The following is a 13199-nucleotide window of genomic DNA, read 5'->3' as shown; positions in this document are numbered from 1 at the left end:
GTCCTCCGGCTCTGGCTCCGGGCGGGAATGTGCAACTGGGAAGTCTGGCGCTGTCGCTGGCTGCGGATTCATTCGTTCAATCGTATTTATTGACCGCGTACTACGTGCAGAGCACTGTACCTAGCGCTTGGAAAGTTCAATTCGGCAACAGACCAACAACGGGCTCACGCTTCAGGGTTCATTATCAGGTCGGCCACACTTGCCCCTCCCACCGCTTTGATCGGATTCAGAGGCAGGATGGTCTAATGGACAGAGAACAGGATTGGGATTCAGGAAATCTGGGTTCCGACCCCACCTCTAATAAGAAGAGTAACTGGTATGTGTTAAATGCTTAATATGTGCCAAGCTCTGAGGCGGATACAAGATAATCGGGGTGGTCCAGGCCCTGTCCCACCTGAGGCTCACAGCCCAAGTAGGAATGGGTAGTTAAACCCCATTTTACAGATCAGGAAATAATAATATTAGTATTTAAGCGCTTACTGTATGCCAGGCACTGTGCTAAGCACTGGAATCTGAGGCACAGAGAAGTAAAGTGACTTGACCAAGGTCACATAGCAGGCGCGTGTTGAAGCCGGGATCAGAGCCCAGGCTCTTTCCACGAGGCCACTAAATGCTCAATATGTGCCATAAGAATAGAGCGTCCATACTTACTATTGAATGATCGATCGACGTTAGCGAAGGTTCATTAAGGGGGCTTAAATCCAAGACACGAGCCCTAGGGACTAAATATTCGCAAGTCTGAAACTTTCACGATTCCATTTTTCCGGCTGGGCTTCTCCCCTCTCCCCCAGTACCCCGCCAGATGCCGCCAGCTTTTGGCGAAGGCAATTTTCGGCACTTTCCGCTCGCCCCGGCGGGCGCTCCCAAGAAGAGCCGGCGGACTCAGTGGCCTAAAGCAGCCGGACTACGGGGGGACCGGGTCGGCCCGGCGGCCCTCGGAAATCCACGAGGCCCCTTGCTTTCCTGGAACCGTCGCCCAGTGCTCTCCCTACTCCTCTCCCGGGTGGCCGCTGACGAGCCCCCGAACTCGCCTCCCAGGTGTCTGTTGGATGGGAGACAGGCCGCTGGCGGGAGACCTCCTGTGGCACTATCCCCTTCTCCCCCAACTCCCTCCCCCAACCTCAGGTGAGGCCTTACCTGCCGAGGGCTCTGGGGGTCCGGCCTGCCTGACGGTCGGCCGGCCGGTCCTCTCCGGAAAAGAGCCGCAGCGGAGGCGTCCGGTAGCGGGATTTTAGTAGCTAATCCCCGGACGGCCGCTCCGATTTAATCCCCGGCGAAGGCCTGATCCTCCAGATTCCCCCATCTCCTCCTCCAGGCCTGGCTTCCGCAAGGCTCCCTGCAACCATCTCCTCGGTAGGGCTGCCCCTCTACCGAGAGAGGGGCAAAGGGGCACTCACCCCCTACTCTTTCCACCTCCCAGCTGGGGCAGCGAATATCTCTGTATTATCATTCATTCATTCAATTGTATTTATTGCGCGCTTAACGGTGGGCAGAGCACTGTACTAAGTGATTGGAAAGTACAGTTCAGCAATAAAGAGAGACAATCCCTGCCCACACGGGACTTACAGTCTATGATTATCATAAGCATCATTTTATTATTACTATTTGTTAAGCGCTATTGCCAGGCACTGAAATAACCGCTGGGGCAGATGCAAGCTACTCAGGTGGGACACAATCCCTGACCCACATGGGGCTCACAGTCTTAATCCCCATTTTACAGATGACGGAACTGCGGCCCGGAGAAGAGAAGCGACTTGCTCAAGGTCACAGACCAGACATTCATTCGATCGTATTTATTGAGCGCTTACTGTGTGCAAACCACTGCACTAAACATCTGGGAGAGTACGATATAAGAACAGACAGACACATTCCTACCCACGACGAGCTCACAGTCTAGAGGGGGAGATAGACATGAATATAAATTCACGGAGCCGGGATTAGAACCCAGGTCCTTCCGATTCCCAGGCCTGGGCTTTTTCCACTAAGTCACGCTACTTCTCTCGGGCACAGGCCACGGTCCCTGAACCCGGGGTTGACCGATGGAACCACTTAGGGCGCCCGTTTAGGCTCCAATTTGGAAAACTCCACTCCTTGCCCCTCTTCACTGTGAGAGAATTGGACCGTAAGCTCCTAGAGGCCAGGAAATGGGCATCCTGCTCCTGCTGTGCATTCGTTAAGCACTGTGTGCCAGACATTCTTCTAAGTGCTGGTAGACGCAACATAACCACTTCGGGCGCAGACCCTGCCCCACATGGGTCTCACAGTCCGAGTGACAATGCGTACTGAATTCCCATTTTACGGATGAGGAAACCGAGGCACAGAGAAGCGAGGCGGCTTGCCCCAGGCCAAACTTCAAGAAACGGCAGAGCAGGGAGTAGAACCCCGGCTCTCCGACTCTCGGGCCACACAGCTTCTCGGCTGCTGTTCTCGGTCCAGCGTTTAGTGTTCCGGGCTCAGAAAGCGCTCAGGAAATATCTCATTGACCGACTGCGTGAGACTGGCTGTGATGGAGGTGGGACAGAGCGAGCAGGACTCTGGAATTAATGATAGTGAGGGGAAGCGCCGGATTAACACTATGCGCTAAACTCCGATCGGAGGGCACAATCCCTTTTCTTCCCAGGACTCAAGAGGGAGGGAGGCTATTTCTATTTGACAGGTGGGGGAAATTGAGGTCCAGAGGCGTTAAGTGGCTTCCCGCGGTCACACTGCAGGGAATGGTGGAGCCAGGAGCAGAACCCAAGTCTCCAGACTCCCAGCCTGCGCCCTTTCCCCTGGGTCCCTCTGATCCCTCGGTGCGTCTTCCGATTGGCTCAGCCGCCCACGACGGGCAGCTGACGGCCCAGGGATGTCGTCGGCCTCTCCCTCCACCTTCCGCCCCGCCTGAGCTCTGCCCCTGGTCCTCCCCGTTCACTAGCAGGAGGCGGGTGAGGAGGGGTAAAGACCGCAGCATCGTATGTCGGAAGGATGAGGAGGTGATAAAAATAACGACGACGGTATCTGTTAAGCACTTATTAGGTGCCAGGCACTGTATAAGCGCTGGGGTGGATACAAGCAAATTGGGTTGGACACAGCCCCTGCCCCCCGTGGGGCTCACCGTCTCAATCCTCATTTTACAGATGAGGGAACCGAGGCCCAGAGAGCTAAGTGACTTGCCCGAGGTCACACGGCGGGCAAGCGGAGCCGGGATTAGACCCCCCCCCCCGACCTTCCGACTCCCAGGCCCGTGCCCTATTCACTAGGCCATGCTGAACTGAGCAGCCGCCTACGCTCCAGAAGCCACCGGCGGGAACGGACCCGATCGCTTCGCAGAGCCACGAGGCCAAAAAATTCCCGGGATTCAGTTCCCTTTTCAGTCCCTCCCGGTGTGCCCCGCCGCCCCGCCGCCCCCAAACCCAATCACCGAGCCAACTCGGAAAGACGAACACACTTTTATTAGGAAATTGATGCTTCGAGACACCCACCCCATCCCAACCGTGTTTCCGGAAGCGGCGGGCTCAAAGTCCGACACGCAAATCGTGATTCCGTTTTTCTCTGCGCTGACCGGCGCCTTCTCAGGCTGGGTCCCCCCCGCGCCCCGTGACCCTCCACCCCAGTGTTTCCCAGTGGCCGCCGGTCATCGGCACAAACCGGCCCCTGGGAGCCCCGCCGGGACTATTAAATAAAAGCAACACTGGCACCGTCATCCCAACGTTTGTCAAGTTAGGGGAGGAGGCGGCGGCTACGGGATCCCCGCGCCGGGGAGGGGAGGCCCGGGGTGACGTGCGGAGAAGTGAGAGCGCAATGGCAGCCCGGTGGCCGGCGACCACGTGACCGATCGCGTCGGCCGGCCCCTGGGGAAGGAAGGCCGGGGGAGGCCGGCCTCCGCCCGAGGTCCAGTTAGTCATTCCGACGCGTCCCTCGGTCGAGGGAGGGCTCGAACCGTCGGCCGCGCTGTCCTGACCGGGTGCGGAGTGAGTGGGGCGCGTTCCCCCCCCCCCCACCCGGTCCAAGGACACAACCTGGGGGGAGCCTCGGAGATAACTTTAAAACACCAGTTTAAAATTCCTCTCCGCCCCCTAATAAAAAGACAATTGGGTCCTCGCGATCGGTGGACTTCGAGAAGACACATGTGGCTTTAAGGGACAATCCGATCCCTGAGAAAGATCGGTCGGGGGGAGCGGAGGGAGGAAGGGAAAGAAATGGGGGGGGGGGTCGCTGTATACGAAGCAAGGATCTCCAGGAAGTCACCATTCCCACCGGGACCACCACTTCCCTCCTCCAGCGCAGAACGCAGAAGCAGCGGGGTGGAATCCGCGCCCATCCCGGCGATCCCGGAGGCTGCCGCGTCGCTGCTCCGGGCTATTCTGGGCAGAATAATCCCTTCTTCGGACGGGTGGCCAGCCTGATCCGGGGGGCCGGCGGGAGGGAGGGGAAGCTTGCCCGAGGAGCCCGGGTCTCGGCCCGCTGTCCTACCCTCCACCCGCCCCTCCGGCCAAGAAAGCAGGAGCGGTAGGACCCGGCCGCGGTCCCCCCGGCCCCTCGGCCGCCCGGGGCCACCTCGTCGGCGTCGGCCGCGGGCGCCCGTTCCGCCTCTCAGGATTCTAGTTCAGTTTCTCTCGCTGGATCTGGTAGTAACAGGCCTGGGGGAGACACGAACGGAGAGTCAAGCTGTGAGAGGCTTCCTGAGGTCGGCGGGTTGACGGCCAGTGTGGGGAGGGGGTGGGGGGCGCTAGGGTCACCGCCCCCCCCCCCCCCCCCGGCTCCACCCGGGGTGGCGACGCTGACTGCCCGGGGGCGGGGGCGGGGCGAGAGGCCTCTCAGCCGTGGGCAAGCTGTGGGTCAATGAACCTCCCAGCTGGGGCAGCCCCCGGATGATGGTGGAGAGCAGCAGGGGTGGGGGATGGATACGCCCACCCACCCACCCACCCTGGAGAACAGCCCCTCCCCCTGGGAGCGGCCCCACTGAAGCAAGAACTGAACGGGGAACCGATTGCCCTCATCCTCCTTTTCGGCCCAGGGCACGGGGTCAGTCGGGAGAATGGCTAAGCGGATCCCGGCCCCAAACCCAAACCCCAGCCCCAGGGGACGGAGAGCCCCAGACGACCCACAGGTGGGCGGAGGCCCCTCCGGACCCCCGGCCGCCACCCCGAGCCGGGCGGGCACGGGTCCGCGGCGGGCACAGGCTCGGCCAGGGGCGGGGCCTGACCTTCAGGGTGGTGAACATGATGCCCTGCTCGCCGTGCTGCAGGTAGGGGTCCATCAGGTCCTCGATCAGGTGGACTTCCGAGCCCAAATTGCGGATTCTGTGGGCGGGAAAGACCCACGTCAGCCCCCCGGCCTGACTGTCCCGGGACGCCCGGGGCCGTGGGGCCTGAGGGCGGAGAGATGCCCGGCCCCCTCACGTCCTCCCCATTCCCACGGAGACCGAAACCTCGCGTCCGCTCCGGCCGGCGGACGGTCAGTCCCGCCTGCGGCTCGCGCGCCACAAACTACCGAGGACAGAAGATCCAGCTGACGCCGCCAGTCCCCCTGTGGCAGCTCAGAACCCAACCCGACAATGAGCCATCTTGCGGGTTGATGGGACGCTCTTGGATCTGTCTTGGAACCCAGCCCGAGAATCAGCCGCCCCTCAGGCCGAAGGGACGCGCCAGGAGCCACCTCGGACTCCGACTGGTAGCGTCGGGCCACCCGATGGGAGCTCTACTATTCGATCCCATCGACGGTTAAAGTCCAGGCGCCGGCCGGCCGGCCTTCTCCGGGGCCCCGGGGCCCCCCAAACGCTCCCAGTCTGATCCGAGGCCAACTTCTCTCTGGGCTGCCCACCTGGCCCGGAGAACCACGTAGAGGAACACGGGAAACAGGTCGTCCATGGACCACAGGAAGTCTTCTCGGAGCCACGCCAGGACGCTCTGGGAGATCTCCTCGAAGGTCTGCTGGATCACCTTCAACTTGTCCGACGGAGTGAAGGTCGTGCTGCCGAGACAGACGCGGAGAGAGACGGAGAGGCAGGTGCGGAGACAGGTGACGCAGAGATAGGAAGTGCAGAGAGAGGTGACAGAGAGACAAGCGGAGAGACAGAGAGAGATGGAGAGGCGGACGGAGACGGATGGAAAGACAGAGACAGATGGAGGTACACGGAGAGACAGCCGAGAGACAGACCCAGACGGAGATGGAGAGACAGACAGAGACAGACAGATCAGCAGGCAGGCAGGGTTAGGTTCCCCTTCCGGATTCTGGGCTCTCCGCTCCAGAGCCCCCAGAGGACCGAGGGTCTTGAGGGGCAGCTCCCACGACCCCGCCCCTGGCCCGGGCACCCGTCCATCCTCCCTCAGCCCGGCCGAGTTACCTGATCTGCTGCAGACACTCCACCGCGGAGGCGAAACAGGCCTCCTTCGTGGTCGGCAGCACCTGCGCCAAGGGGATTCGGGCGGGTAAGGACCACGCGAGAGGCAGACCGCCCCCGCCAGACCAGCCAGCGCTTCTCCGTCCCGGCGCTCCTGACCGCGAGGGGCGAAACCGAGGGCAATTCCGGCCCGAGGACTCTCAGCCCCTAAGCATCGGCGTCGACACCCCTGGGCCGGGCACCCGGCGCAGACCGGGCCCCGGCCTGGGCGACCGCACGGCTGTCCTCGACACAGCGGTCCTCGAGGAGGGTACAGTCTAATGGGGGAGGCTGAGAGACAGCGACGGGTGGACGAGAGCTACGTGGGAGGAGCCAAATCAAGAAAAGGCTCGGGCCAATCCATCCATTGCGAGGGAGGCGGGGGAGAGTATTGGGGAAGGGCCCCTGGTGAAGGAGGATGAGGACAGGGAGGTGAAGCAGGAGGAGGGAGAGGAGGGGGAAGAGAAGGGGCGGGGGAGAAGGCTTTCTCGAAGGCCTCCAACGGAGCAAGGGGCGGTCGCCAGCGGGCCGCCTGCAAGGAGGTCTTCCCCAGGGGAGCGCGGAGTGCCAGCTGGGTCCACGGCTGGGCCCTTGGCCGGTCTGGCGGCTGGACCCGCGGATCCGGCCCCCCCGGCCTGCCGCCCGGGCATCTGGACCGCCGGCCGCTCCGCCGTACCTTTCTGCTGTCTCCGAGGAGCGACACGTTGTCAGGCCAAAACTTCCTGTAAGAGAGAGCCCACGGGTTCCACGAGTTACGGACGGGTGGCCGCGTCCGCTGCCCTTTACCACGGTATCTGCGGTAACAGGTTCACTGGGGGACGTACACGGTGCCTCTCTCGGGACAAGGAGGGGTGAAGGTTTCAGAGGAGCAGACCCGACACGGTCCGTACCCGCCCCCGACGGGGCCCTAATCGATCCCTTGAGAAGCAGTGGGGCCTAGTGGATAGAGCGCGTTAATCCCAGCTCCGCCCCATGTCTGCTGTGTGATCTGGAGCGACTCACGTCACTTCCCTGTGCCTTAGTTACCTCATCTGTAAAATGGGGATTAAGACTGTGAGCCCCATGTAGGACAGGGACTATGTCCTAACCAATTTATTTGCATCCACCCCAGCCCTTAGAACGGTGCCTGGCACGTGGTAAGGCACTTAACAGATGCACAGTTATTTTAGTAGAGTGCCTGGCACATAGTAAGCGCTTAATAAATACCATAATTATTATTACTGAATAGCTGCTGCTGGCAGGGCACTGTTTGGAAGAGTCAGTAGAGCGGGAGCGGGGGCATCTACGGAGCCGTCCTTTGGACGCAAAGACAGGGAGCCCGTGTTGGTGGAATTCATCTCCGGTGGAGGGGAGGGCGTTGACCAAAAAGGCCGACGTGGGACATCCCCAGTCCCGGCCACATCGGGCGCGCACAAATACTGACCCTCGCTCAGTCCCTCAATCAATTGTATTTATGAAGGGCTTACTGTGTGCATACTGTGCGCAGTGCACGGTATCGTACTAAGCATTTGGGAGGTTCTCTGCCCACCCTCGTTGAGTTGTTTTTTTGAATCGTTGGGGTGTGCGGCCTCCGGCCCCGCTTCCAGGAACTACATCCGGAGACCCTCCAGATTTCCGCCAAGTTCTCCTTCCCCACCCTCCAGACCGAAAGCCCAACAGGAGACGGGCTACCCCCCGGACTCAGACCGGCTGACTCTCGGCCGAGCCCCGCCGGGAGCGGAGGCCGGGACCCCTTCGCGGACGGCCTCGCCGGCCGAGCGGGGGAACGGTTTCTCCGGCGGGGAGGATTCTGGGACTCGGACCGGGGGCTCACCGCTGCACTCCCAGGAAGCTGAGGAGCGCCGTGTCGGGCTGCTTGTTGAGGCGCAGGACGCACTCCCAGTAGGCGTCTTCCTCCCGCTCGTTGTCCAGGGCGTACAGCGTGAACAGCGGCGGGTAGAGCCGAGGCAGCAGCACGGGAAGCAGCAGCCCGGAGCTCGTCACCACGTAGCTGCGGAAACGAGGGAGGCGCGGATGCCACGGGGAGGGACGGTCAGTGCCTTTTTTGGCCTTAAAGTCCCCTTTCTCCACGCTCTTTATTTTTTTAGGGTATCTGCTAATGATAGTAACGAATAATTACGGTATTTGTTAAGCGCTTACTGTGTGCCAGGCACTGAACTAAGCGCCGGGGTGGATACAAGCAAATGGGATTGGACACAGCCCCTGTCCCGCATGAGGCGCCCAGTCTCAATCCCCATTTTACAGATGAGGGAACTGAGGCCCAGAGAAGTGAAGTGACTTGTCCAAGGTCACACAGCAGACAAATGGCAGGGCCGGGGTAAGAACCCACGACCTTCTGACTCCCAGGCCCGGGCTCTATCCACTGTTTACTGCGTGTCAAACACTGTTCTAAGCGCTGGGGAAGGTACGAGTTAGTTCCTGGCCCGCATGGGGCTCACAGTCAAAGTAGGAGGGAGAACGGGTGTGTCATCCACAGTTTACAGTTGAGGAACTGAGGCCCAGAGAAGTCAAGTGATTTGTCCCAGGTCACACAGCAAGCAACTGGCAGAGCCGGGATTAGAATGCAAGTCCTCTGACCCTCAGGCCCGTGGTCTTTCCTCTAGGGCCACGATGCGACTCCATTCGCTAGGCAACAAGTCTGTCCCAGGCAAGAGAGGCAGCGTGGACTAGGAGAAAGAGCAGTGGACTGGGGGTCGGAGGACTTGGGTTCTAATCCTGACTCCACCACTCGACTGCTGTGTGACCTTGGGCAAGTCACGTCACTCCTTCGGGTCTCGGTTCCCTCACCTATAAAGTGGGCATTAAGCCCTTGAGCCCCATGATGGACTGTGTCCAACCTGATGAGCTTGTATAATAATAATAACGATGTTGGTATTTGTTAAGTGCTTACTATGTGCAGAGCACTGTTCTAAGCGCTGGGGTAGATACAGGGTAATCAGGTCGTCCCACGTGAGGCTCACAGTCTTCATCCCATTCTACAGATGAGGTAACTGAGGCACACTTGCCCACAGTCACACAGCTGACGAGTGGCAGAGCCGGGATTCGAACCCATGACCTCTGACTCCCAAGCCTGGGCTCTTTCCACTGAGCCACGCTGCTTCTCTATAAGTATCTACCCCAGCACACAGTACAGTGTCTGGCACAAAGTAAGCACTTAACGAATACCATATAAAAAGGCACCGGGGCAAACACGAGACCATCAGAGTGTGCACAGAGCCACGTGGGGTCCCGGCCTATCAACCGATCGACGGTATTTTTTGGGCGCTTACTGCGCAGAGCATTGTACTAAGCACTTGGGAGCCTTCGATACAATAAAGTTTGTAGATTAGACCGTAACCCCGAAAATGGGCAGGGATTGTCTCTATCCGTTGCCAAACTGTCCCTTCCAAGTGCTTAGTAGAGCGCTCTGCACATAGTAAGCGCTCAATAAATGCTATTGAATGAATGAATAAAGTTTATAGATGTGATCCCTGCTCACGAAGAGCTTATGGTCAACAGGGGAAGACTGACATTAAAATCAATTTGGAAGAGGGAAAGAGTCTAAGCGAGTAGGGTGTCCCATCCCCATTGGACAGATGAGAAAACAGAAGTCCAGAGAGGTTAGGTGACTTGCCCAAGGTCACAGAGCAGGCCCTTGGCAGAGCCAGGACTAGAATCTGCGTCTCTTGATTCTCAGTCCCGTGCTCTTTCCACTAGGCTGTCGGGAGGAACTGTGAACTCTCCTTTGGGCCTTCGTGGAGCTGACGAAAAATTCCTGCCCGGCATTTGCTGCGGGGGAAAACTTTGGGTTCACTTGTAGCAGAAGCAAAATGTGGTTTTGCAATCTGCCCAGATGGTAAATTGAGATGCTCAGTCATCAAGTCTGCCGATGGGCTATCATCCTAACTCCAAGCAGCACTTGCTCTAGGAGTAGAGAAGGAGCACGGAAAGGGCTCGGGAGTCAGAGGACCTGGGTTCTAATCCCACTCCGCCACTTGTCTGCTGCGGGATCTCGGTCAAGTCACTTCACTTCCCTGGGCCTCCGTTCCCTCATCTGCAAAATCCCTGTTCTCTCTCCTACTTAGATCATGAGCCCCTTGTGGGACTTGATGATCTTGTATCTACCCCAGTGCTTGGCACACAGTAAGCGCTCAATGAATACGATCGACTGACTTAACAAAAGCAATTATCATTATCATCAGTTTTCACGCAATCGCCATGACAAACCGACACTATATAACATTGCAACCTCAACCATAATACAGTAATAATAATCGTGGCATTCCTTAAGCTCTTGCTACGTACGTACCAGAACTGTTAAGTACTTAATACAAAACTCTGCATACAGTAAGCACTCAAATTCAATTGACTGATTGTACCAAGAACTGGGGTACATACAGTCCCTGTCCCTTTTCAATCTAAATAGGAAGGAGTAGGATTTAATTCCCATTTGACAGACGAAGAAAGAGGCACAGAGAAGTGAAGTGACTTGCCCGGGATCAACCAGTAGGCAAATGGTAGAGGTGGGATTAGAACCCAGTGCTTAAAACAGCGTTTGACACATAGTAAGTGCTTAACAAATACCATTTAAAAACAGCAACAAAAAAACCCAAAATACCCCCCCAAAACCCAGGTCTTGTGACAGCGACCCCTGAGCAAGCACTGGTCCTGGCCAGCTGCTTTCCCTCCCAGCCCCACAGCACTTATGTCCGTCTCTCTAATTAATTTATTTTGATTAATGTCTGCCTCCTCATCTAGACTCTAAGCTTGTCGTGGGCAGGGAATGTGTCTGTTGATTGTTACATTGTACTCTCCCAAGCTCTCAGTACAGCGCTCCGCACACAGTAAGCGCTCAACAGATACGACTGAGTGACTGACCCGTAGCCAGCTCTTTTATTCATTCATTCAATCAATCGCATTTATTAAGCGCTTACTGTGTGCAGAGCACTGGACTAAGCACTTTGGAAAGCACAAAAGAGCAATAAAGAATGACAATCCCTGCCCACAACGAGCTTAAAGTCTAGAGGGGGGGAGACAGGCATCAGTACAAATAAACAGACGTCAACAGAAATAAATAAAATGACAGATCTGTACTTAAGTGCTGTGGGGCGGCGACATACGGGGGAGAGCGAAGGGAGCAAGTCGGGGCGACGTGGAAAGGAGTGGGAGATGAGGAAAAGTGGGATTGAGTCTGGGAAGGCCTCTTGGAGGGGACGGGCCTTCAGTAAAGCCCGCGTCCTCCTTACTCCTCGGGGGTCCTTTCCCCTCCCCACCCCGACATACCCCGGCTCTGGAGATTCAGATCTGGAATCGGCTTTTCCGGTGCAGAAGGATTTCCTCTCCGGTGGGACACTGGAGGAGAGTGGAATCGTGCTGCCTTCTTCGGGAAGGTCGGGAAAAAGGAACCTACAGAAGAAAAGCCCTGATTATCCCCACGGCCGAGGGGGGAAACGTGTCCTTCGCAGGCTCGGGAAAGGGGATGGTTACCCATCGATCGACCGACCAATCGATGGTATTTAATTGCATGCTTAGTCTGGGCAGAGCACTGTACTGTGCGCTTGGGAGAGTCCAATAGAGTAAGCTGAACCGATCCCTTCCCACAGAGAGCTTACGATCTAATAGGAGAGCTTAAAGACTACTCGGAATCGCAGCAAAGATATTGTTAATAATAACTGTGGTACTTAAGTGTTTCCTCTGGGCCAAGGCCTGTACAGAGAAGAGGGGGAAGATTCAAGATAATGAGGTCCCACAGGGGACTCACTGTCTAAGTAAGAAGGAGAACAGGCATTGAATCCCCAATTTGCGGATGAGGAAACTGAGGCCCAGAGCAGTGAAGTGACTTGCCCGAAGTCACCCAGCAGGTCCGTGGTGGCGCCGGGGTTAGAACCCAGGTTCTCTGGCTCCCAGGCCCGTACTCTTCCTTCCAGGAGTGTGCTTACCGTGTGCAGCACTTGGGAGAGTACGATAGGTATGGTCTCTGCCCTCAAGCAGGGGAAGCGGGCATGAAAATAAACTTTGCTTTTCCTCCTCCGCTGTATGCTTCGCTTTCATTCATTCGATCGTATTTATTGAGGACTTACGGTGTTCAGAGCACTGTACTAAGCGCTCGGGAGAGTACAATACAGCAATAAAGAATGACAATCCCTTCCCACAACGTGCTCAAAAGTCTAGAGGACTGCGATGCAGCTCAACTCCTCCAACACAGACGGTAAGCTCCTCGAGGGCAGGGACCGGGCCCGTTACTATTCCCGAACGGTCCCAAGCAGCCCGAACAGCGCTCTGCGCTCAGGGGGTCCTCAGCCAACACTCCTGAGTGAGCGATGGGATGAGCCCCGTTCAGGAGACCTGAAGGACAGACAGCAGGAGGGACCAACTGAGAATGGGACTAGGGAGTGGGACTAGGGAGCGGTCGACCCCTCGGACCGCGCGGCCTTCTTCCCCCCTGGGGAAACCGGAAATGAGAAAAGCTAAAACCGAGGGGGTCTTTTGTCCCACCCGGTGACCCCCCCCCCCTCCAGCCCGGCGCGCTGTTCGGAGCTAAGTGTACGTCTTCGTTGAGTTGTTCTGGGTGAGGCCGCCGGGGACCTCTGGATACCCACCAGACATCGGGGATCACCGGGAACCTTCCACTGGGCACCAGGAATCACCGGGCACACCCACCAGGCATTAATAATTATGGTATTTGTTAAGCGCTTACTACGAGCCAAGCACTGTTCTAAGGATTGGGTACGGTTCTAAGAATCACAGGGCACCACCCGTCAAGCATCAAGGATCAGTGGGCACTACCCATTGGGCATCAGGGATCACCGGGCTTCATCCACCGGGCATCAGGGATGGGCAGGCACTACCCATTGGGCAT

At 57.8% G+C, this 13199-nt stretch overlaps 1 protein-coding gene across 4 annotated transcripts in view; it reads right to left on the bottom strand.

Annotated features, from left to right (window-relative positions):
* Positions 1 to 3412: 3412 nt before the first annotated feature.
* Positions 3413 to 13199, bottom strand: part of ALS2 (alsin Rho guanine nucleotide exchange factor ALS2) — a 98261-nt gene continuing 88474 nt past the window's right edge. For all 4 annotated transcript variants that reach the window (XM_029068796.1, XM_029068797.2, XM_029068798.2 and 1 more), the window contains exons 28-34: positions 11624 to 11746; positions 8175 to 8351; positions 7038 to 7083; positions 6326 to 6387; positions 5803 to 5952; positions 5186 to 5282; positions 3413 to 4619 (exon numbers count right to left, since the gene is read on the bottom strand). In XM_029068796.1, coding sequence (XP_028924629.1) covers positions 4581 to 4619; positions 5186 to 5282; positions 5803 to 5952; positions 6326 to 6387; positions 7038 to 7083; positions 8175 to 8351; positions 11624 to 11746 — 694 coding nt within the window. In that variant the 3' untranslated portion in view covers positions 3413 to 4580. The remainder of the gene's footprint in view (positions 4620 to 5185; positions 5283 to 5802; positions 5953 to 6325; positions 6388 to 7037; positions 7084 to 8174; positions 8352 to 11623; positions 11747 to 13199) is intronic.

The sequence above is a fragment of the Ornithorhynchus anatinus genome, chromosome 7, assembly GCF_004115215.2.
Source record: "Ornithorhynchus anatinus isolate Pmale09 chromosome 7, mOrnAna1.pri.v4, whole genome shotgun sequence".
Classification (NCBI taxonomy): domain Eukaryota; kingdom Metazoa; phylum Chordata; class Mammalia; order Monotremata; family Ornithorhynchidae; genus Ornithorhynchus; species Ornithorhynchus anatinus.
This window is presented reverse-complemented; position numbering and strand designations above follow the sequence as displayed.